Genomic DNA, 26,235 nt, shown 5'->3' on the forward strand with positions numbered 1-26,235 from the left:
CGTTTCAGCCCTCCTGATAAAGCTCAACCGAACATTAGCCTTTATCATATCATTTACCTAGTGTCTGAGAGTATTAATTCTTTAACTGAGAAATGGGGATAATACAACCTCTAGTGTGGTCAGAAGGATTCAGTGAGTTAGCTGCAGAGAATGCTTAGCGCAGCAAACATGAAGGACGTGGCTATTATCATTACTATGTAGAAAAACACCTAGTATTTAGAAGCCAGTTTAGAAGTGTCTTCCTTCATTCTATTTTTCTAAAATACTTCTTAGGAGAAAGCAGGTGGAAGATTATAGTTTGTGTGCCTGGCTAAAGAAATGCATTTTGCTCAATAAAATAAAGCAAAGTAAAAGGTTATTTAAAATATCAGTGGTTCAGGCAATAGTAGCTTTCTTAAAAGTATGCTTCTATAGCCACCACAGTGATGCTTGATTCAGGAAAAAGATCACCAATCAGTGTGCAAACTGGTGGGCAAAAGTGTGTTGAACAGGATATTGATTGTCTCACAATTTCAACCCAGAGAGTATTTATTAATCCCAAAGAGAAAGCTCCTTTTCCATTGGAGAAATTTGGTGGGTGTCACTTAAACTAAGTGGTCAAAATTACCATCACAAAAGCAAAACCATAACTCACATGCAATACGATTTATAAAAGCCAAAAATAAAAACAAAAAAAATAGAAATAAAAAATTACCATCACCATTATGGGTCAGATAGACCCTTCTGAAGTGATGTAATAAAGAGATAACATCACCTACATAATATACTTGCAAAAAAAAAAAAAATTAACCTGACTCTACCAATGAGAGACCAACCAGAGAAATCCAGAGACATTAATAAATATAGCACATAGGCCTTGATCAGATCCTCTTTAGGAAAAATGAGCACAGCCACAAAGATCCTTATCGGGATGACCAGTGACTTTGGATACACGCTGTGGATTAGATAATAAAAACAGGGCAAAAGGCAACTGTGACTCAATTATATTTTCAATGACCAGCTCTTTCCTGAAGATTCTGGGAATCTGTTATAAAGCCTCGCAGTGTGAAAATTACATGTGATATAGGTTTGCTGCATTGGATTGGATTAGAGGATTAGAGTTTTTGTAGAAAGAATGTGCTTCTGGGTTGCAGTTGTATAAATCGGTATAAGAACTCAGCGAAGAATGTAGATGCTAATCACGCCCACCATGCAGTGCAGTGTTTGTGGGTTGTCTACGAACTGCACAGAGAGTGCTGGGGAAAAGTTCCCGGATGACAACCAGCAGGACAAAGTCCCAAAGCAGGGCGCTTGCTTTATTTCGAGCTTGCAGGAAATGTTGCCTAATGAGAATGGATTGCTGGGAAAATCAGAGTGCGATTTCATTGTCCTTTTGGTACGGCAGCGGGGATGAGCAGGCAGCTGGCGGGAGCGTCCCTAGCTGTCTGGCGTGAGACAGTGCCGTATTAGCCTCAAATATGGGGAAATCAACCAACCATGTGCAAGACTGGCTGGCAGTCATTAGAGACATCCAGTGTTTGGGCCTCTGTGTTTCAGGGGGTGATAGGAGCATTAACAGCTTACTTTTAGTTTCAGAAGCCAGAGATGTTTTCATTACTGGTATCCTCAGGCATAGACTTTTTAATTTAAAAAAAAGAAAGTAAGTTCAGGATGGAAATCGCCTATCACTACAGGAATGTCTTTGCAGCAGAAACACATGATGGTTTACCTGTCAATCTCACCATCGTGCCGGCTTTATTGTGTCTGGAATGAGGAAGCAGCAGCAGGGAAGACAGGTGAGGCGGGGTACACAGAAGGGCCTCTGGAATTGCTAATACCTCAGAAAAGCTGAAGGCTTAATTCCAAAGTGGTTTTGAGACTTCAGGTTTCTTACCTCTTGGGGCTAATAAGAAAGTGACCATTCTGGCTTAGAACTTCCCTACTTCCTCCAAAGCCATAATGTCCCACTTTTTGGATTTTTTTGGACAGGTGTTACGGTAGATTCAAGTTGGCTACAAATTCTTTTGTCACTCTCCCCAGCAGGGGGTAGATTTTATCTCCACCGCCCCCCCCCACCCCCCCCCCCCGCCTTGAATCTGGGCTCTCTGTTGAGCCAAGAGACTGTGCAGAGGTGCACTGAGCAATTCCAGGCCTGGCCTTTCAGAGCACTGAGGCTTCCACTTCCTCCCTCTTAGAACACTTTTGCCAGCAGCAGGGGACCCTCCCTCTTAGACCCCAGCTCCCATGCTGGGACGGGGTCAAGCACATGGCACGGAGGTCCTGAGCCAGTATGGACTGGCAACTCATGGGAAAGCCACGTAGGACAATCTTGCCCCGTGACACCCTCGTCACCCCCTGCCGCAGAAGCGGGCCAGCAAAGGGTAGGCTGCTCAAGAGAACCGCAGAATCGTGACAGAGAATAAGATGTTGCCTTAAGCTGCAAACTTTCGGCGTGGTTTGCCCTGCAGCAACGGATACCTCAAATTTATAAACGAAAAGTTTCACGAGAAGGAAGATCATCTTGCTAACAAAGCACAGGTCAGAACACTTGCTGGGTGGGAACAGAACTGTTTTGAACACACGATAACATCCTTTACCTTTCAGTGGCTTTGACCTCAAAACCAGCCTCAGCTGATGTCTTCTGGTGTCCAACACAGAAAATTCAGAAAAAGAAAAATCTCATTCAAATACAGCTTCATCCTGACATGCGCGTTTCACACAGACCTTATTTTTTAAACAGAGTTTATTGTATTTAATACATTATAAAATTTGAAAAATTGTAGGAAAGCAGCAGACTCAAACTGGAGCAAGTCTAACAAGTAATAATTCTGGCCCCTTTGCAAAACTGATCAGTTTAAAAACAAAGTCATGTTCACATCTGTGAGGCGGGCAAAGAAGTGTGACTTCTGTACAAACTACATTTAAAATTTCATGTCTAATGTCTTTCGAATGCAGTGTGCTCATGAAGAGTTTTTCTGAAGTCCTGCCCGTCCCGCCTAAACAGAGGACAGGAAACCTCCATCCTGCAAATAAACTCTATTCAAGGTGTTTTTTTTGTTTTGTTTTTTTTTTAAAAAAAAAAAAAAAGGAAAAAGAAAGACAAAGGAAAAGGAAACAATGGATGGCTGTTGGCAATGAAAACCGTTAAGGAGATGCGTCCTCACTGCTCATGGCTTGTTTATCGGTCAGAGGCCTTGGGAGGCCCAGGACACTTCACGGCCATCACAGCACCAACTGTAGCTACCACCTTTTTGAAACTTTTTTTTTTCCTTTTTTTTTGCATTTCCTACCTTTTGACATATATATATATATTTATATATTTTTTTACACCTTGAGGATATCACTATTCCAATTGTTCCCATATGAATACAGGTGTGGTCTCTATTGGATATCAATGTGTCTGTTTATTCAATTTTAGGTCCAGGACTTGGTTTTGTTGTCCCAGCTGCACATAAATGTCCCTTTTTTGTTTGCGTTATTTGTTGTGTACGTTTTTTGTTTTTGTTTTTTCCTTTCTGCATAAGAAATCTGTCCGTTTAGTCCAGAGGCTCTTGCTTTATCCGGATGACAGAGGGCCCGCGGGGCGTCCGCCTCAGTTCCCGCCGCAGGACGTACTCGCTGAACTGGGACGAGTCCACTCCTCCTCCACAGGAGGCCACGATTTCAAATCCTCTCTGCTGCAACCTCTCGAGGACCTGCACAGGGCCAAGACAAGCATCTGGTTAGGGGGACACAGGTCCTCTGGCCACACGAACAGCCCAAAGAGGTGTCCTGAAGTTTGAGATCTTGTGCGGCCCTGGTCATTCTTACCCACCCCCTGAGTCCCTCTGAGTTTCTGCTTTCAGAGGAAGGCCCTGCACTAAAGGGCAGGAGGGATGGAACGGTTGTGTCCAACACCCAAAATACGCCTTCACGTGCTTGCCGCTCACGTGCCGGTTCATTGAATAGTTACAACCACCTTGCTTATTAATGGGTGGTCAGCCCATTTCATACCCGGGAAAACTGAGGCTCACAGCCTATAAGTGATGGAAGTGGGTTTCCAGCTCAGCTCCATTTGGCCTCAGATGCCACGTTTCTTGTAACATGCAACACTCCCTTCTCTGCAAAAAGAGAGGGTTTACCTTTCAAATCTCATCACTAAAATATCTTCTATGAGATGATAAATGATATGGCCAGACAAATGATCTGATCTGAATCTACTCAGCCAGTGAGTCATTCTCAACCCATTCACTCTCAGCGCCACCACTGCTGAAGTCTGTACTAACTTCATATATTTCAGTTTGGAAGACGGATGTAACTTCAATGGCAGAACCAATGGACTGCTGAAGACAGCTCAGGTTTATCTAGAAGTTTTTGAGTTTGTGGCATTTGAAATAGATTTATTGCCTTGGGTGCAGTCAGGGAGGCAAGAGTAATTGCAATGGTTAGATGTTAGAAAACATATCCAAAATAAAGATATTCTAAACTTCTCATATAATAGTAACTTCTCATAAGCTCTTCAGTTTTGAAATCAAATACCTAGTGCCAGGAAGATCCCTGGGTTGGTCACCGACATGTCCGATGGTCTTAAATGTAGGAGACAATGCCTGTGCTCTTAGGCAAAAATACAGAAAGTTGATCTACAGCATTGTTTCCTTAGGAATCCAACAAACACTGGACTTGCAAATGTTCCCTGGGATTCTGGGTATAATTAAATTACTTCTACACCACTCTAAAGGCAAGATGACTCAATCATAACTTTAAAAAAATTCTGGTTTAAAATTTTGGGGGGAAATGAAGTGGGATGTTATTAACTTTTAAAATGTACTCAACATAAAGCAAACCCTTACTGTTTCCTCTTAAATTATTACTATTTTTTGGTTGCCTACTTTTATGTGGAATATAATTTGCTATTTTGCAAAAGAGCTAACTAGAGATTAGAAAACAATAGAGTAAACTTTCAGAAAACTACAACTTCTAATGCTGGCCAATTAAAAAAAAAAAAAAACCAAGGGGCGCCTGGTTGGCTCAGTTGGTTGAACATCTGACTTCAGCTCAGGTCACGATCTCACAGTTCGTGAGTTCAAGCCCCATGTCAGGCTCTGTGCTGACAGGGCAGAGCCTGGAGCCTGCTTTGAGTTCTGTGTCTCCCTTTCTCTTTACCCCTGCCCTGCTCATACACACACACACTCTCTCTGTCTCAAAAACAAATAAACATTAAAAAAAATTTTTTAATAAAAAAAAAAAACCCAAGTCTTTATGAGAACAAAATGAACATTCTAACCCACAGTGCTCTTATTTCTGTAGATATATTCACAATGCATATGCACACCAGTCAGCAAGGGACAGAACGAAGAAAACAATCCCTATTTCAAAGTCAAGATGTGCTTTGGTGGTAGTTAAATAAAAAGGTGAGGACCCAAGAGCTAAGACTTGTCCAGCAGAGGCAGGAATGTAGCCTTTCAGCAAGAAAAACCCCAGTCTGCCTGGCCAAACCACTGCACCAGAAAGGATTCTTTGCCTTCACTGGGAGAGGAATTGAAAAGGTAGAAGCTGTGAGCAATAAAGAACCTAACTCTGATATTGTTTGTCTTGCAGTGATGGAAGGTTGCTAAACTGTTAAATGTGGAAATCCCCAAGCTTCCTCCCTAGGGGGATATCATATATCTAATATGATAATTATTCCATATGACCCAGCAGTACCTTGAATGTGCTCAAAGCTTATTTCAAAGTAATGCAAACAGCTATGCTCCTTGGCCATTTCTTTTTAAACATCGATTTGTTAATAACAAAATTCCTTAAAGTTAGTGACCACTTGGGAATATTAAATCACTCCAGGGCTGGGCTGGAGGTATCAGGTCTTGTGTGTCTTATCCCAAAACCTGTGAATGCCTAGAGGACGGTGCCTATTTCTTGGTTGGTGGAGCAGGAAGCTGGAGTCATCGATTACGTCGTGGTCGTGTCATGGCTGTGTCACTGATGATGTTAATCCAGATGAAAATGTCCACATCTGATCAGACTTGAATGACTGGGAAACTTGTCAGGCATATGAATTTGTCCCACAGCCTGAGTGGTGGGCTGGGGTTTTGTGTGAGACATGGGGCCCTAGAGAAGCAATGCTGTCCTGGCTCTGATGGGCACTGCCTCCTCCCTCCATCTGGAGGGGGGCTGGGGCAGGGAGCGTGTGTAGGAGGCAAACGGCTTTCAGAGCTTCAATTAACACCGGGCCTTGCAGGTGCACCTCTGGCCCCATCCAACCCAGCGGCCACCACACTGCCTGCCAGCGTGTGCCTTTCTCTAGCCCTCCCAAGACACAGCTCCTGCCAGCATCTCCTGCTGTTTTGTTCTCGGACACCTGTTCGTAAATTTTAAAAATTGTAAGTAGTGGGGTGCCTGAGTGGCTCGGTCAGTTGAGCGTCTGACTTTGGTCATCATCTCATGGTTCATGAGATCTAACGCAGAGCCTGCTTCGGATCCTCTGTCTACCCCCCCTCTCTCTGCCCCTCCCTCACTTTCTCTCTCTCAAAAATAAAATAAACATTTACAAAAATTACAAATAGTTGTGGAACAATCTTCAAGAGGCAGAATGGTAGAGTGGGTGCTTCTAGTCTTTTAGCTGTGGGAGGGGTTTTATTGGGTCAATAAAGGCATAGGCCCACTCCAATTAAAAAGAGGTTGGGAGGGGGTGCCTGGGTGGCTCAGATGGTTGGGCGTCCAACTTCGGCTCAGGTCATGATCTCGCTGGTTTGTGAGTTTGAGCCCTGCGTCAGGCTCTGTGCTGACAGCTCAGAGCCTGGAGCCTGCTTCGGATTCTGTGTCTCCCTTTCTCTCTACCCCTCCCCTGCTCACACTCTGTCTCTCTCTCACAAATAAATGAATTTTAAAAAAGGGGGTGGGTGGGAGAAACCCCAAGCCCTTACTCCATTGACTTCAAATCGTTTTGAGTGACCTAGACCTGGAGTTAAGACCCAGATGTGCCTCTGCTTTCTCATCAGCAAGACAGGGGGGCTAACAGCGCTGACCCATGAAGACTGTTACAAGTAGACAAGGCACATACAACCCTTGGCGCGGGGCTGCCACACATTAGTTACGATGATGAGCAGACCAACCCGCGTCTAAGGGACTCAGCACCTCACGTGTAAACCCACCTTCTGAATTCCACCCGTCTCCTCCCATAGACTTCTCCATCTCAGAAAACAGGAATCCCATCCATCCAGTTCCTGGGTCAAAAATCGTAGTCATCCTTGGCTTCTGTCTTAGAACCCACAGCCACTGTCAGAAACCTTGTTAGCTCTACTACGTTCCTGACATTCAGAATCGGATGCTTCTCAACTGTTGCTAACTGGTCCCTTTGCTTCCGCTGTTCTCCCTTTGCTTCCCTCTGCTGCCAGAGGATTCATGTTCGGAGCTGAGTTACATCATGCCACGCTTTTGCTCAAAATCCTCAAATGGCTTTTACTCACACAAGCAAATGAATGAAAACCAAAAGAAACAAAACAAAAAATCTCAGGGTGCTTCCCGCCGCCCAGGAGGCAATCTGTGATCTGTTCCCAGCCACCTGCTGGCCTCGGGTCTCAGGACTCCCTGTCTCTCACTTTCTTCAAGCTGCGCGGGCTCTCCTTGATACCCCTCCTCACACCATGCCGACTCCTACCTCGGGATCTTCACAACTTGCTGGGCCCTCTGCCTGGGACGCCCCATCCCAGCTACTCTCTCTTCTCACTACCTGACCACCATTTCTGTTGGTTACTGTTTGGCTCCCTCGTCTTTCCCAGAATGGAAGTTCCCTGAAAATACAGCTATTGTCTATTTCTTCGTCTCCTAACGTTCCAGTGCACACATGGGCACCTGCTTGTAGTGTATGTTCAACAAATACCTGTGCAATGATTGAGTGCCCAGAGGGTGAACAGGCCTACCTACCCAGAAGTGATGCCACATGAGAGTTTCCCAGCTCTCTGGATGGAAGGCACTGTGTGAAGGCAAGGTTAAGTAACAGCATTAAGAGCGACATTCGATTCCACACGGTATACGACAAGGCTGTACCTGGACCGAGTTGAGGTGACAGTAGCCATTCAGTGGAAACCTAATGACGTGTGTCGAGTCATGATTCCAGCCTGCGTTGACAGAGTTACACATCACATCGCCGATCTCTGGAAACACTTCTTCTATCAAGGATTTGTCACCGCTGAGCGTGATCCTTTCTCCCAGGTCTGGGGCGACACGCACCACTAGGCACTCGCAGGGCCTTGAAAAGCGACCAGTTTCTCTGTCCTGCTTCCATCTTTCCATCTCCAACAACATGGGCTGAAGCTGAAAATATTTTGCCTCTTCATATAACAAAGTGTAGTCCTGGCAAAACAAACAAAAAAGGCGTTTCATAGCGCAAAATACAAACACGAAGCGCTGAAGATGTCCACAGGTAAGAGGTGATTTTTTTCCACCTCTGTTACTTTGATAATCAAATCTGCGTGTGAATTTTTCACTCACAACTCCACGTGCATTCATTCATTCCTTCATTAATGCATTCAGCGATGATAAAAAGAGATAAGAGTATTAAGGGCCAGGCAGGCCCTCTTCTAAATGCTCCCCATAAATTAAACCCTGTAGCCTTCCCCCCGCCCCCAACAGCCCTGTGGATTTGGAACCATTATTATTCCCACTGTGCAGATGAGAATACGGAGGTGAGAAAGGCTGAAGCCACGACTTTTCTCTTTCAGTAAGGAGTGCCTCTGGGCATTTAAAATTCGTGCGGTGACAATCCACTTTACGTCCTCCAGAAGGAGCCACATGTAGGTGGCAGTGAGGGAGGCACAGGCGCACTATTCACGGGAAGCCCACGCTCCCCGTCACCTTCGCTGGCAGCTCAGAATTCGTGGGAGGCAGGGGGCAGCACGAGGCAGCACGAGGCGGGAGGGCGGCCGGAGACAGTGGCAGGTGGGCGCGGCTTTGACCTAAGCGTGGGTGCTGATCTGGGATGGTCTGGGGGAGGCGGAGGCACCGCCCTCGACGCTGCCATGCTCAAGGGACAGAGGCAGACATCAGTCCACGATCCCTGCCGGACAGATGTGTATGAAAGGAAACCTGTCCCTTTCTGAAACCACAGCCACCCACTCTTTGACTCTTGCCTTAAAACAAAATCTACTGAATTAGAACAGAAATCTGGCAAGCAGGTATTAACACACACACACACGCGTCACTGAATGGGAGGCCTTGGGAGGCAGCGACGCAGGAAAAGGGAGGGAAAGGAGGAAAAGGGAGGCAGCAACGCAGGAATGATGTTATCAAGCAGGTCAATACGGTCTACGCATAGCTATGACCACAATCATCTCCGGGTGTGAGGCAAGTGGGACACTTGTCTGGACACGTTGACTGAGAACGTTTTAATGAGCTGACACAGGCGTGTCTGCCGTCCCTCCTCGGGCTGGAGCTGGCAGGCGGTGCCTGGTGCCCGCGGCAGAGCCGCCCTGAGAGCCCGGGGCCCGAGCGCGGCCCGAGGCCTCGGCCATCTGGATGGGATGGCGCATGGAGAGGATGACCACAGGAAAACGGGTTCTATTTGGCACTCTGCTCTTTTTGTTGCAAATTAAGCGGCAAAGGCAGCAGCGGCAGTAGCATCATGCAGGGCTTCCAGAGAAAAAAGCATGGAGAGGTGAGAAAGTCCCAGCGGGCCTCCAGCCGGGTCTTCCGCTTTCTGTGGTGGGACACCTGGGCCAGGTGAAGATGCTGCCCCAGATGCCCCTCGGCAGAACGGACCGCTTTGGTGCTCTGTCTTCTCCCGGCAATGCTGTTATTGCAGGAGTCCCGGTTCCCTGCTGGAGAGGAGCCCACTGCCCTCATCATCTTCCTTGCACATCCTGGCACCTGACCCACAGGAGGTTCTGTTTGGTTTGAGGAGAGGAGAATAAAGCTGAGGTGTGGCCACGCTTAGGAAAGGACAGAAGTGAGGCCCCCTCACACAGCCTGAGGGCGGGAGTGGGGAGATGGCCAGTTCCTCCTGGATACCTGGGACCCCCACTGAAGTACATCAACCATGAGATGCTGACCTCAATCTTTTACTTACTTATCCAGATGACGGCTCTCAAGGAGATTTAAAAACAGCACTGACAGTCGACAAGCAGTAGAAATGAGAACTTCTGCTACTAACTTTTTATTTTCCTATGAGAATTAAAAATTTTAGCACAAGGTGTGCCTGGGTGGCTCAGTTGGCTAAGTGTCTGACTTCGGCTCAGGTCATCATCTCGCGGTTTGTGAGTTCGAGCTCCGCATCGGGCTCTGTGCTGATGGCTCAGAGCCTGGATCCTGCTTTGGATTCTGTGTCTCTGTCTCTCTCTGCCCCTCCCCTGCTCACGCTCTGTCTCTCTCTCTCTCTCTCTCAAAAATAAATAAACATTTAAAAAAATGATAACACAGGAAAGAATCTGGACTCCAGTGAAAATGTGTCAAGTCTTCAAGTCTGAGACTGCTTAAAGCAGTCTTAATGACCAACTTTGACCCTCTGGAGGAATCCTTTCAAACACTGCTGAATAGTGACCATTAGCCTTTGATTAAATGCTTCCAGTGATGGGAAGCTTACTATCTAACAAGGCACAGCACTGACTTTGTTGGCCGCTCTGATGGTTGTAAGTTTTTCAGTCAGAAGGACCTTAATTTCCCTGTAGTTCCAACTTACTTGTTCAGACTCTGCCATCTGGGGTTATATGATCCTAAACTTTCTTTGACCTGTTAAACCTTCAAACATCTGAACACAACTGTTACGTTTTAGTATTATTCAGGCTGAAAATACCCCATCTTTTCAGCTCTTTTTCATTCGTTATGACTTAGAGGTCCTTCAATATCTGATGTGTGCTTGACTTTGTCAACATACTTCTGAAAACCCAAACCCAAACTGGACCTAACATTTCAGATGCGATCTGATGAGCACACTGTGAAACCTTCGCTTGGCCGGACATTCTAACCACTATTAAAGCAGCCTGCATTCATTTCCTATGGCTGCTGTAACAATCACCACACATTTAGTGGCTTAAAACCACAGAAATTTATTCTCTTATAGTTCTGGAAGTCAGAGGTCTAAAATGGGTCATTAAGGTAAGAGGTTTAAAGGGGTCTGGACACTCTAGAGGAGAATTCGTATCCTTGCCTTTTTCAGCTTGCAGAGGCAGCCCACATTCCTTGGCCTCTGGTCTCACATCACTCTGACCTCTGCTATTGTCACATCTTCTCTGTGACCCTCCTGCCTCCTTCTTTCACTTGGACCCTTGTGAGTGCACTGGGCCCACCTGGATTATCCACAATAATCTCCCAATCTCAAGACCCTTAACTTAATTAATCACATCTGCAAAGTCCCTTCTGCCATGTTAAGTGATATATTCCTGGATTCCAGGAATTATGACGTGCACATCTTCGGAGAGGGGCATCATTCTGCCTACCACACGGCATCAGCCTGTATTAACTTTCTTGGCTGTCCTGTTACCCTATTAGTTTATAGTTTGCTTACTGTGGCATCCCCATACCTTTTCCTAAGAGCTGCTACTGAGCTAGGCCCTTCTCTTTCAGCATTTGTGAAAAATTTTAAACCCTCCATTATGTATCCCTCTTCAAATTGTTGGAATTTGTCCCAACATACTGAGAAAATGTGGATTCTTTCATCCAATGTTCTGCTCTCTCTCTCTCTCTCTCTTATCATTTTGAGCCAGGTGCTGTGTTTCTAGATGGAGTAATGACGACACGGCTACATGCAGACCTTGGTTCAGGTTGATGCTCAGGTAGTAAACGAAGACTCTGGATTCTGGCTGTTCAAATAGTTATAAAACCTAGAATTCGGAGATCAGTCAGCCCATAACTGTGGCATTTGCTGGGTGTCTTGTTGAAATGCCATGTGTTTGGGTGGGACTCCAAGGGGAAGGCTGGACATGTGGGAGGGCCCAAGTCTCTGTACTGCCCAGAGATTCTCCTTAACTATTTTGGGCTCCAGTCTCCTTATCTATAAAATGAGAGGAATCAATTCCTTCGAAGTTGCTTCCAGCCCTGATATCCGAGTCTATATCCATGACAATGTCCTGACCCACCAGTTTGTCTACCATAACCTGAAGGTAATGGGGCTAACAGGACTTGGGGTTACAGATCCTCCAATGCTGACTCTGAATCTTCACCCTCTTTCCCCCCTGAGTTCACGAGCCACATGGGTAATCCACTCTGAGGTCTGGCCATGGCCTGACAGAGTGCCTCCCTATACGATGCTGCTCGTGTTCCTTGTTCTCTGCTCCTGAACAATGAGGGAAACACTGGCCGTTATTAGACTTTTGGCCCTGCTCAGTGATTTCTCAAGGATTCTGCCAGTGGTTACTGAAGCAAAGTTTAAAGGGGTCCCCTGAGTCTTCATCCCCTGGGATGTATCTCACGGGGCCCGGTCTTGAACTCCTTCAGGCCACCAGGTGTTCTTTTACTCTCTCTTGACCATCTGGCTTCATCTCTCCCTTTACTGTGCCGTTCCTTCCGGTCTCTGGGGTGGAGCGCCGTCTGCACCGGGGCAGCGGATGCTGGAGAACAGCCGAGCGCCGGGCTCCCCTTGGCCATCGGCCCCCCACGCTGACTTGCCTCCAAGCGTCTGCCAGCTCAAGAACTAAAAAGGCCCTTCTTGTTTTTGTTATCATTTTCTGCACGGTTAAGCTCACACTGGCCATTCGCTTTCTTGGCGGGCTCCTTTATAGTCGTCTTTCTCTACTTCCTAACACACGTTTCCAGTCTCAGCTCGTCGGAGATCGCCCCGTGGAGCCGACTCATACCCACAGCTGCTTTTCTTAGGAACCTCATCCTCCTTTCCTTCCTCAATCGGGATCATTTAATTCTACTGTCTAAATCCCGTATTTTTTAGAGTACCAAGTTTCTCTTTAGACCCCCTGACCTTGTGTTCATTTCCTTCTGCTCTCTGAATCTTTTGAAATCTTCTTTCCTTTACCTTGGTTCCTATCTGGCAACACCCACTGTTCTTTTCTTTGGTTGTTCCTCTAGACAACGCTGTCTCTTATCCCTAAGGTATGAGGTGGAAACGGGCAGGAGATTATGGGGCAGCAGCAGGTGTGGCCCCAGATTTCCTTTTGAAGAAAATGGAACCCAAAACTACATTTGCTTTTCAGCAAAGCAACTGCAGAATGTACTAGATGCTGTCACTCGTCTGCCCTGCTTCTATGCCAATTTTATCTTCCCTAATTAGGAAAGTATCATCCATGTTTCTTGTGTAGCCTCACATCCAGGTAGAGGGAAATAGATTATTCACAGACCTATTATCACATTTAAAGAATTTTAAAATCCTAGAATACATATTTTTAAAATAAAATTTTTTTTGAGATTTACGATAGTTTTTCGAGGCACGGAAAGATCAAGATCCCATTTTGCAACGAATAAATTGAGCTTTTCTAGGACCTTGGAGATAGGTACACGGTACATAGGTATGGGTGGACTTCAAAATGCAAATGGACCCGTGTCTCAAAAGCTTATTTCTTGATTAAATATTTGGAATTCAGAAAACATTCTCCCTAGGGGGAGGAAAGTCTTTTACACCGTGTATTAGTTTCCAATTGCTGCTGTAAGAACTTACAGATTTGGTGGTTGAAAACAATACAGATTCACTCTCATACAGTTGTGGAGGTCAGAAGTCTGGAATGGGTCTTAGGCAGGGCTAGCTAGCCGGTGGGGCTGCCTTCCTTCAAAAGGCTCCAGGGGACAATGCGTTCCTTTGCCCTTTCCAGCTCCTAGGGCTGCCTGCATTCCTTGGCTCCTGGCCAACAATCACATTCCTTCCTTCATCACATCTTCTCTGACTTTGACCCTCCCCACTCCCTCTTTCAGTTATAAGGACCTTTGTGATTCCACTCTGCCCACCTGGATTATCCAAGATATTCTCCCCATTTCAAGACCCTTAACTTAATCACAGCTGCAAAGTCTCTTTTGCCGTGTAAGGTAATATATTCTGGGGATTAGGATGTGGACCCCCTTGGGGACCATTATTCAGCTTGCCACACACACTTACTGATTCTACCAAACAGTTCAGAAATTCATTTAACTCCTAATGGCCTTGAAATTTTACACAGCAGTTGCCACATCCTTAAACTCCAAAGGCAAATCAGTCACTTATTCATTTTAAAATCTGTTAAACGTGCCGGATGCCATGCTAGGCACTGTGGTTTCTGGGGAATGCGTCCAGTTCGTCCCGGGAGCTCCTCTTCACTGCCCTGGGGCCTCCCAGGACGCACTTGGCTCCGTAGAAGGCAGGGCATGTAAATATCAGGGGACCCACAAAGCAGGGGCACCAAGAAGATGAGAGGAAATGAAGGATTTTATAGTTTACATTTCAAAAATAGCATCCAGGTAGTAGTCATAAGGAAAATAAAAAAAAATCTTTGCGGGACTTAATTTCCTTTAGTTTCAAAGATTTTTTTTCTTTCCTTCCTTTCTTTCTCTTCTCTCTCTCCCTCTCTCCCTTCATTCCTTCCCTCCCTCCTCTTTCTTTCTCTCTCTCCCTCCCTTTTCTTTCTTTCTTTCTTTCTTTCTTTCTTTCTTTCTTTTTCTTTCTTTTTTCTTTCTCCCTCCCTCCTTCCTTATTTCCCTCATTCCTTTCTCTTCTCTCTCTCTCCCTCCCTCCTCTTTCTCTCTCCCTCCCTCCCTTCCTCTTCTTTCTTCCTTCCTTCCTTCTCTTCTTTTTAGGTGGGAGGTGGGCCACCATAATTTTTTCAGTATTTCAGGTTTGGGGTGTCTAAAATTCTTTATTCCCCTAGTTCTGCAATACTTTCTTCCTTTTTTTTTCCTTTAAAAGGACTTACTATTTTTACAGCAGTTTTAGGTTCACAGTTAAAACTGAGGGGAAAGTACAGAGGTTTCCCCCTATACCCCTGTCCCCACACATGCACAGCCTCCGCCATTTTCAACATCTCCCACCTGAGTGGTGCATCTGTTACAACTGATGGACCTACATCACCCAAAGTCCACAGTTTATACTAGGGTTCACGTTTGCCCTTGTACATTCCATGGGTTTGGACAATGTGACATGCAATGACATGTGTCCACCTGTTCACTCCTCCCACCCCTCAATCCCCTTTCTTTTCTTCAAAACCTAGAAAGACTGGCTCCCTTGCTCCTTTTCCCCTGCTACTAACGGATACTTCTGGCCAGCAGCACCAGCTTCCAGTTTCTCCTGACTACTCTCGTTTTTCTCACAAGCCGGGGTAGGGGGAAGGTGGTGGAGGACACCCAGCCTGAGATTTATCCTGATGGCCATTAAAGGACACAGAAGTGGCGGCGAGAGTCCCTTCTGTACCCGGCCACTGTCTCATCCCCCACCACCTCCGGGTCTCCCAGAGAAAGGCCACGTATACACAGCTGATCAAGACGGGGTGCTTGAGGCAGAGCAGAGGCAGACCCATCTGCATTCTGCAGCCACACCCTGGCTTGGCGAGTCAGCTGCATACTAACTGCAGGAGTTAGGGCTCATGTGTAGGGCGGGGTGAGGGCATGGGCTAGAGATTCGATCCAAGATGGTGCCAGGGCTGCGGGCTGGCGGTTCTGCCTGCCTCCCACTCCTCCTCCTCCTCGGTCGCTGCAGCTGGCCCTGCTTCTGAGGGAGTGTCCTCGGGAGAGGGACAGAAGTGGCCCTGGGCAGGGGTGCCAGGAGTAACAGTTTCTGCACCAGGGACATAAATACTGGGAGGCAACAGCTGAGACTAGGGGCTGGGGCAGCCATCCTAAGTGGGCACTCTCTTAAGTACTGAAGAAGAGACTTCTTGGGGGTCTACCCAGCTCACCACTCTTTGAGAGTGCTTTCTTCGAGAATGTCCGACTCTCAGGAGTGGGTGACTAGAACGCGTGTCTGGGTTACCACAGCTGATTGGCTAAAGCATAAGCATCGGAGCCACCTGAGCCAGTCAGATGGTCTCTGTAGAACCAAGGAAGGGGAAAGAAACCCTAGGCAGTATTGCAGCAGAGCCATGGGCATCACTCTAGAAGCCCACAAACTCTCATGACTAAGGTCCTCAGAGCTGCCCTGCAAGTTCCAGCCCTGAGAGAATGCTCCTGCTAATTCTATGAGGTAAGCCAGTATCCTTCCCATAAAAACTTCCTTCCTCTCATTCTTTCTGGTTCTCACCTGGGGCTGATTTTGACCCTAGAGGACATTTGCCAATGTCTGGAGACATTCTGGGTTGTCATAACTGGGAAGGAGGTGGGTATTACTGGCATATACTGGGTGGAAGCCAGGGATACTGCTCAAAAGACAGCCCTACCATACAGGTGTGCTGTTTCGAAGGGACACATGCACCCCAATGTTTATAGCAGCACTATCCACAATAGCCAAAGTATGGAAAGAGCCCAAATGTCCATCAACAGATGAATGGATAAAGAAGACATGGTGTAAAGACACACACACACACACACACACACACACACACGCTGGAGTATTACTCAGCAATCAAAAAGAATGAAATCTTGCCATTTGCAACTACGTGGATGGAACTAGAGGGTATTATGCTAAGCAAAATTAGTCAGAGAAAGACAAATATCATATGACTTCACTCACATGAGGACTTTAAGACACAGAACAGATGAACACAAGGGAAGGGAGGCAAAAATAATATAAAAACAGGGAGGGGGACAAAACAGAAGAGACTCTTAAATATGGAGAACAAACAGAGGGTTACTGGAGGGGTTGTGGGAGGGGGGATGGGCTAAATGGGTAAGGGGCAGTAAGGAATCTACTCTTGAAATCATTGTTGCACTATATGCTAATTCAGATGTATATTAAAGAAAAAAAAAAAAAAGACAGCCCTACCACAGAAAATTAGGTGGCTCAAAATGCTAATAGTGCAAGGTGAGAAACTCAGCTTGACCGAGATCATTTTTGTTGCAACCTAAGGAAGACATAACTCACTCTGATCGATGGTCAGTCCTGGCATCATTAACGAGTGGGCCAGCATTCAGACACCTACGTTTGCTAACATAATGTAATGTGAAGTGCACAGCATCACCAGAGATGTATCCTCACTGAAATGTTTAGCTTAGACTATCAGGCCTTCAGATGAAACTTGCAGTTTACAGGAAATTAGAGGCTAGAGTAAAGAACTAAAGTACGCATGACGAGGCAGCCAGACAAATCCAGACGGGGGGGCATTCTGTGGGGCACCTGGCCCTGTTTCTTCAGTGAGTTAGCATCATATAAAAAGCGATGGACTAGGCTAGGTAATAAAGGGAAGGGACATAGTGGATCCAACATGTGCTCTTAGATCAGATACCGCCTGGGAAAAACACTTATAAAGGACATTTTGGGGTCAACCTGGGAAATCTCAATATGGTTCCAGTATTAGAGGAAATGAGATTTTATTGAAATAGGAAGGTAGAGATTGTTGTCTGAAATAAGGATAGAAAAAGATCCAGAAGGCCATGCACTAAGGTTTTGACGCTGGTAGTCTCCAAGAGTTGGGAATACGGGGTTTAAAGTTTTTTTGCCTGTCTACAATTTCAAATCTTCTACAATGTACATATACTTTTTCTATAATCTGAAAAGGTTATTACAAGTAACTAATACATTTTTAAACTTAAGCCAGGGATAGGTAAGTTGTGGGCTGTCTGATAGCAAGTTTTTCTTTACCTAGGAAGGGTGGGCATTCATCAGCGACCACAAAAGATGTCAGCAACATGAGGGACCCTTACCAAAGATGTTCAGAATAAAAGGCTAGAGAGAGGCAATTTTGTGGTTCCCAATCAAAAAGGGAACCAAAGATCTGGACTCATGGTGTTCCAGGAAATACAACTGTGTGTGCACGCCCTGTACAACACATGTACATAAGCAGAAGATGAAGCAACGATGAATCAGTCAGTATGATGGGGGGGGGGGGTAGTGAAGGGAAGAAGGACAGTCATCTCTGTAATAAAACAGGGCAGAGAAGCTCTATAGTCACTTATTTAAGAGAACAGATTCCAGTGGCTTTCAGTGGAAGCAGGGCACAAGCAGCTGCCACTTAAGTGATGTTCTGAAATATGAAATTATCTAAATTGTTAAGCGGGTATCTAGCTCATACAGCGTATTTGCAGAATGGGGTTTTAAGGGGTGCAGGATGCCGTGATGTCAACGTTTCATGCATTCACTCAACCCAGCAGCAAACAGCTGGAGAGGGAAGCAGGAAGTCAAGGAACACTTCTCCCGGCAAACCCAGTCCGGACCGTCTCTCCTCACGCTGTGCTCCTTCTCCAAGATCAGGAGATAGACTCCGATGAGGAGGAAAGCACCTACTGTGTGATTCAGGGACGGACAGACTGAGAGCTCATCTGCGTGTGCGTCTGCGTTTGTGACTCCCGTGAACTGCTGCGGTTTTTTCGCCCGCCACAGGAGCAAATGGCCACCTCAGCTTCCCCTCTCCTCCTGCTGCTCCTCCAGGTTCCAGAACACCCTGTAATTTACAGCCTGTCGCCCAGAGGCTCTGTGGAAAACATTTCAGGGCCCTGTGAGACGTGCGCTTCATCTGCCAAACTTTTTGTCTTTTCCCCCAAGTGTGGGCCACAGCTAAAGCCTTAGCCAATTAAAGGGTGTGTTTTGCACTTAGAATTGATGAACAGCACGCCTTTCAGGGCCCCGGAATCCTGAGGGAGCTTGCAAGGTGCGGAGAAGCAGCCGTCCCAACCTAGCCCCCCTCAGGACTGACCTCAGGGACCAGCCACAGCTTAACTCCCATGAGGAAGTCTGTCTCTCAGCGTCTAACTTGAATGCTCTTGAAAAAGAAAACAACACCTGCCACGTTTAAATGTGTTCAATACCGAGCTCCATTTCTGGAACATCGTCCAACTAAAAACAAGTGGCTGTTATCATGTTCTAAACGTAATTCCCCATCAGTTGTTTTGTACTCCTGGAGTCTGCATCTCTTTTCAACATGGGATTACAAATTAATATTTTACCCTCATAAGTTGCTCAGGATGATGACATTATACACGTTTTATACCTCCCATTTAGTCCTATAAATTAAATAGTATATTGCCTACTTACACTTAGCTTCTGGTCTCCTGTGACTGTTTAGACCCTTTTCTGTTGTATTTAAGTTAATTAATACTAATTCTATGCGCCCAGCACACAACGTCCTTTAGAAAAACATAAAAATGTCCCTGCCTGTGAGAGTCTTTTACAAAGTAGAGTCCTGATACATACATAAAACATCCAGAGTTCGAATATAATAAAAGTATATGATGAGGTATGAACCAGAATCTGGTTTGAACGTGGGACTCAACTTCATTCATTTATTGATTCATCCACGCACTCACTCACTCACACCACAAATATTTACATGCTTAGTATGTGCCAAAGCTGCACCAGAGCGACAGCCACTGCTGGCCAGCTTTGCCAACAACTATTCCCGGCCCCTATCCCTTGCTCACTTCTCTCTCACTGTAGAGGCTAGAAGAGAAAAAAATTACTTTCTTAGCCTCCTTTACATCTCGGGGAGGCTCAGTTCTAGCCAATGACCTATAAAGGGAAAGTCTACTGAGGAATCTTCTGACAAGGACACAATCTTCTGAGGTAAAGAGTCTCTTGCCCCATTTTCCTGCCGTGAATGAGGAGGTGATGCCTGGAGCTGGGGCAGGCAACTTACGGCCTTGAGGTGACAAGCGTGAGGCCGAAACATCAACACTGAGGACGGCAAAACAAAAAGACAGTTCTGGTCCTCGATGACACCACAGAGCAGATACCACCGTCCGTAACCATGGACCTCTGACTTCTTATGTGAGAACAAAACTAATCTCCATGAGTTTTTAAGGCACTGCTGATTGGGTATTCCCACATCTGCAGCCAAAAGCATGTGTGACTTACAGTTGGGTACACAGCGCTCAACAATGGAGATGAATGATTGCAAACGTACTGTGTGTGACCACAGAGAATCACAGGGCGTAGGCGAACCTCGGCTGGATTAGGCACGGATGGCTCAGTGATGAAAACAATGAGCCCTAAGTGACAAAGGCCAGGAGAAGAGCATTAGGCAGGCAGAACGGTCTCTTTGAAGGGAACAAGAAGATGGTATGTTTGCAGAACTAAGAGAAGTCCTGTAGGGCATATGTGTAGGGTAAGAGTCGAGGGGAGCAGGGGCCAGGGCCTTCTGGGCCTCGTGGCTCTGACAAGGATACGCTGCTTTGCTGCGTGAACAACGAACGGGAAACCTCTGCACAGCTATAAGCGGGAGCTTATATGATACACCATTTCCCCCCAAAAGTATCCCTCGGTGAGGGATGGGGCTGGAGACGGTGGAGGATGGGGAGAGGGAGAGGGTATGGCTATAAAAGGGCACCAAGAGGGATGGTTGCCATGATGTAAATATCACGTGCCTTGACTGTATCAATGTCAACATCCCAGTTGTGCTGCTATGCTACCATTTTCCAAGATGTCACTCTCGGGGGGACCTGGGTAACCAAGGACCTCTCTATTATTTCTTATAACTGCATGAGAGTCTACAGTGATGTCAAAATAAAAGGTCCTGACACTGCATAGGATTTTCCCTCTCCCTCTCTCTCTGCCCCTTCCCAGCTTGCATGCATGCACACTCTCTCTCAAAAATAAATAAACATAAAAAAAAAGTCTAATGAGAAAAAACGTCTCTGGGTTTCAACATGGAGAGTGGAGAAGAGGGGGAAATGGTGGGAGAGGGAAACCAATTATGAAGGCACTCCCAGTCATCCAGAAAGCTGAGCCTTGGATAGGGAGGTGGGATGAGAGGGGTGAACTGATTGGAGAACTATCTGGAAGGTACTACGGACCAGCTCACTGATGGATCGTGTGTGGGCAGTGAAGAAGAGGAAAAAGTACAGAATGACTCCCAGGTTCCTGCCTAGAGCAGGCAGATAGATTCTGACGTGCTTTTTTAGTGTTTTACTTTTTTTTTGAGAGAGAGAGAGAGACAGAGTGTGAATGGGGAAGGGGCAGAAAGAGAGGGAAACACAGAATCTGAAGCAGGCTCCAGGCTGTCAGCACAGAGCCCAATGTTGGGCTCAAACTCACGAGCTGTGAGATCATGATCCGAGCCAAAGTCAGATGCTTAACCAACATGGTGCTAAGCCATCAGGTGCCCCGGATTCTGATTTTTTTTTTTTTTTTTTTTTTTAATGGAGATGGGACACAAAACAAGGGAGCAGGTTCCATGGTGGGGGGAGGGGAACGGGGGGGGGGGAGGTGGAGGCGGGGATGGCCATCTTGTGACTGGGCAGTGTAAGGACCCAAAGAACTATCCAGGTAGAGATTTCTGAGTGGGCATCTAGAAACGCAATCCTCTGAAAACAGAACTAAAGGGGTATTTCCCTTCCCCGAGTCCACTGCATTCCTTCTAGGAAAACATGAGTGAGTAAGAAACCGCTGCCCACTGCTGCCGTATCACACTTTCAGTCCTTCTCCCTCTACTCACTTACTTGCTCTCCAAGATGCTTGTTGGTGAACACCTGACGTCCGAGGTGCCATGTCTGGTTACCAGCTGTGGCCACTGCTGAAGTCTGTGCCCATGTTCAGCGGGGCCCCCTCCTTCTCCTGACTCCCCTCACTCCCTGCGTCTGGCGCAGAACTCAACTCTACCTCCTGTCTCTGCACGGGGCCAGTGCCTGCTTTCTAGAAGCAGACCTGACACTCGTCCTAGCTCTCTGTTCCGCCTGCAGCTGGTGTGGGGCCGGCTGCCTAAAGCCGGCCAGCTCTCTCTGCTCTCCGAGCAGAGGCGTCCCTGGGTTTACACTGAGGGCTGCGGGCAGGAGACTTCACTTTGGCCTCCGTGTAAGATGCTTGCCAGCGAATGAGGTGGTGTGCGGGGAAGACAGGAAAGAGGTTCGAAAGCTGGCACAGGAAGAAAAACTGACACATTGAAAATTACCCTTGAAAACCCTCTAGGAAGGTGCCATATGAGAAACAGACTCTCAATATGTTTTCCTTCCTGAGTTGGAAGAGATCATCACTGACAAAGTAGCTTACTTTCATAAGGATCCATGTTGCAGAAACCAACTTCCTATGTCTTTAAATCCTGAATCACGTTCAGTGTGGTCAGAGGCACAGTCTATCGGAGGCCCCTGGACACTGCTGTTGCCACAGGGACATGCTCATCCTCGGCTTATTCCAGGGCTGCTGGGAACTGCACACGCTGGTTGATATTCGTACTCTTTCTCTCTCATTTTCTCACTCAATGTATACTTGGCAGGTGTCCCACTGTTCAAAACCCTGAAGGAGAGGATGGACGAAAGGCCCCCTGAACCCCTCTCAATTTAGGATCTAATCTTCTAAATCTTTTTTCTGTGTATTTATACACATATACACATAATGTTTTGCATAAATAACGAGTAAGGCTATTCATATTATGCAACTTAGTATTTTCACTGAATGATAAAATCCTGGTGATTTTCTCCCCCCCACATCAGATAATAGAGCTATTTGTGTAAGCATCTGCCATTGCCGAACATTTTTTTAGCTGTGTTCAGTTTCTGCTATTACAAACATGACTACAAATAAACATTCTATGTACATGTAATTTTGCATATTTATGTGACTATTTCTAGAAAATAAACAAATAGATTTGGAATTGCTAGATCAAGAGTATGTGTGATTGAAATTTTTAAAAACTGCTGAATTGCCCTCCAAAAGTGTTTATTCCCAACCACAGTGTATATTTCCATTTTGCCATTCTGACGGATAAAAAGGGGTATCTGAATTTTTGTTCCTTTGATACGACAGAGATTAAATACCTTTTCTTTGCAACTGTTTATTGGCAATTTCTATTTTTTTTTCCCCCTTTGGGATATTTTGTTTATATGTAAAAGTGTTTTTCCATTGGGCTGTTTGTATGTTTCTTATAGATTTTAGGAACTCTTATTAATGATATTAATCTTTTATGGCAAATATTTCCGGTAGTCGAACGCTTGTCTTTTATTTGTATATGGTGTTTTTAATTCAAAACAAAAAATTTTTAAGGCTACATTGTGGGTACTCATTCTTCTTAGGTAGGCCCTCTCTGCCTCAAAAGTATATTTTCAGAAATTCGTTTATGTTTTTTTTCTGATATTATAATTTTTATTTCTGGAACTTTTGTGAACTTATGAGACAGGGCTTTGACTTTACCTTTTTATCAAATGTCTCTGTGACAACTACCTCAGGGCCAGTTACTGATTATTCCTTTGTTTTCCCACTGATCGAAATACCACCTTTGGAATACATCAGACTCCTTTATACACACATCTGTTTCCAGACCTGTTCTTCTCCATTGATCTTTTTGTCAATTTCAGCCCACTTTTTAATTACTTTTTAATTTCAGGATCACACTTTGTAATTACTCTAGTAGGTTCTGATGTCTGGAAGGACCCACCCACCACAGCCCACCATTACTACCATTATTATCACCTGCAATAATTTACTTGGCTATTCTTTTTTTTCAAACGCTTATTTATTTTTGAGAGAGACAGAGACAGAGACAGAGAGAGGTAGGGTGGACGCTCGCGTGAGCTACGGAGGGGCAGAGAGAAAGGGAGAGACAGAATCCCAAGCTGTCAGCACAGAGTCAAATTTGGAACTCGAACTCATGAACTGTGAGACCTGAGCTGAAATCAAGAGTCTGATGCTTAACGGACTGAACCACCCAGGTGCCCCTATTTAGCTATTCTTAAGCTTTGTTTCTTCTACATAAACTTTATAAAAATGGATCAAATCTCATTGAAAAAAAAATCTGTGATTTAAGTGAGTTTGTGTTGAATTTATAATTTGGGGACAGGTGACATCTTAACAGTATCGAGGCTTCCCATCCAGGAACACAGAATTTCCCTTCATTTACTCAACTCTTCATTGATACTTGTATGTAGAGATTTACAGTTTTCTTAATTAGACTTTGCCCATTTCTTGTTAGGTTTATTTCTAGGTATTATAAATTTTGTTGCTTTGTGAGTGGTACATTTGTCTATTATATCTTATGATCGGCTCCTGCTCTTCTGTAGGAAAGCTATTGGTTTTGATTAGGAAATACTGACCCTGAGTGTAGATGCCTTAATGAGTTCTTCATTAATCCCAACAGTATTTAGTTGAGATATTTTTAGAGATATATTTAGAGAATATTAATGGCTGTAAAGATTACATTTTTGTATATTTCCTTTTAATATTAATACTTTCTATTTGTTCTTCTTGTCTGATTCCATTGTCTACAGTTGCCAGCACTATGTGAGACTAACAATAACACTTGTTACTAACTTCAGAGAGAACAATTTGAAAATTTTACTGTTAAGTATGACGCTCGCTTTAAACATCTGAGACAAAAAGTCTATTAAGATAAGGAGGTTTCCTTTTATTTTCTACCTCACTAAGTCTTATCAGAAGTAAGCTTGGAATTTAATCAACTTATTTTCAATGTGTTAAAATAAATTATAATTCAATCTTTAAATAAAATCAGTCCTCCTTTGGTCACAGAAAACTTTAATGACCATATACTCTATTTCACGAAGACAGTATAACCATGTCAGAGACCTGTGATGCCATTAGAGTTGGTATATGTTTAAGATGTAAAAGCTGAAATATTTTTTGGGGAGCGCATCAAAACAAATCACATATTTATGCTATTGGTAATTTAATGTGAATCCCTCACCTTGAAATCATCAGGAATGAGGAGTTTTGATGTTCGTAGAAAATTCAAGATATATCTGAACATCTGTCCATCTCTGTCAATGAAATAATGCTGTTTGAGACTGTCCAAAACAATGGGCTCTGTGCCATCAAAAAGTCTTCCGATTCTGTGGTAGAAAAGAGGGAACAGTGAAAACAATTAGAATCAATTGTTTGGCCACTAAAACTAAGAGCTCCCGTTTTGTGTCACTGTCAAAGGTAGCAGTTTCAAAGATGGCAGTCAGGAAAAATCACCCGTTATGTAGTTATGGTTCTCTGAGAGGTGCTGGTCCTTGCTTGATAAATATTTCAGGACCAGACAATTCAAAATAGTTTCAGGCTTTCTCAAGTAAATCCTTTTATTCACTGTCTGTTACCTGTAAAGAAAATGTCCCTGACATGGTGATTATGGCTAAGTGCTGTCACTGTGATGGAACAGCATGTCTTTCCCCTAGGTTACTTAAAACCACCTTCTCGGCTACTTTTAGAAAATGTCATTGCTCCAAAGTGTCTTTTAAACAGATTCTACGAGGAAAGCAATTTTGTTTTTAAGAAACCTGTTTTCTGAGCTTTCCCCACCCACAAATCACAAACTCTCCAAAAAGAAAGCAACGCCTATATGGGAACACCTACATTATAGAAAGGAATCATAGAAAATATCACTCATCCAGGAGAATATGTTTTCCATTAACAATATACAGTCTAGTTTCTTAAGTCTCAGCAAAAATCATTTGTAACAGCCAGGCATCATTATAAAAAATAAATAGTTGACCATCCCCCAAATATGACCTAGTTCTGGAACATGAGTGGCTATGGGTAATTTTTAAACACAGGAATCCACGATCTATTTCCCCCATTTACAGAGTTAACATTTGAACAGTGTGCTACAGTTAAAACAGTCTGCATCCATTCATTATCATTTATCCCTTTAAGGATGGCTGAATCTACATACTTTGGTATATATTCAGTTAGTAGAAAGTGGCCACATCAGGACCATGAACAAGTAGATGGCTGGCTAATGATAAACAAATATCCTGTATCAGAAAATAGAACTTACACACTAGAAATCACTTCCTTGACCAGTAGGTGCATTGTACTTTTCATTAACAGTGTAGGCAGGCAAATGGCTCCAGTTTTTAATGAAAAGCTTTTTTGGAACTCAAACTCTACCTCTGATTTGGAATATCATCTTACTGCTTTGAAGACAATTTTGAAATCATAAATTTTCTAATCTTACGCTGAAATGTGACAGAGGTAAGGGTGAATCAATAATTTCACCCCTCCTACAGTACAACAAACCAATCAACAAATGGAAAAGCTGTTCCCCCTCCCTCCCAAAAAAGAAAGCTCGGGAATTCGTTTCAATACAAATCTTTTAAAGATAATTAGAAAACTCATGTCCTACCTGGCGGTAGTAAGTGCAAAGAAGAAAGCAACTAATCACACTCAGGTTGTATTTCCAAAACTCACTATATTTTTCTCAGCTAATGTTTTTGTCCAACTTTCCATGAATAGAGGGTGATTCACAATTTCTTCCTTCCACAATTTTATCCAGGGCGTGGATCGCAAGCATCCCAAGGCTCTGACTGCATGCAACCTTGTCCTTCATTTCCCATTAACACATCAGTCAAACAGGCTACATAAAG

At 44.8% G+C, this 26,235-nt stretch overlaps 1 protein-coding gene across 3 annotated transcripts in view; it reads right to left on the bottom strand.

Annotated features, from left to right (window-relative positions):
• Positions 1-2,704: 2,704 nt before the first annotated feature.
• Positions 2,705-26,235, bottom strand: part of KCTD1 (potassium channel tetramerization domain containing 1) — a 188,289-nt gene continuing 164,758 nt past the window's right edge. For all 3 annotated transcript variants that reach the window (XM_047828567.1, XM_047828568.1, XM_047828566.1), the window contains exons 3-5: positions 24,573-24,717; positions 8,002-8,307; positions 2,705-3,674 (exon numbers count right to left, since the gene is read on the bottom strand). In XM_047828567.1, the coding sequence (XP_047684523.1) occupies positions 3,516-3,674; positions 8,002-8,307; positions 24,573-24,717 (610 nt within the window). In that variant the 3' untranslated portion in view covers positions 2,705-3,515. The remainder of the gene's footprint in view (positions 3,675-8,001; positions 8,308-24,572; positions 24,718-26,235) is intronic.

This window comes from Prionailurus viverrinus, chromosome D3 (genome assembly GCF_022837055.1).
Source record: "Prionailurus viverrinus isolate Anna chromosome D3, UM_Priviv_1.0, whole genome shotgun sequence".
NCBI classification, from domain to species: Eukaryota; Metazoa; Chordata; class Mammalia; order Carnivora; family Felidae; genus Prionailurus; species Prionailurus viverrinus.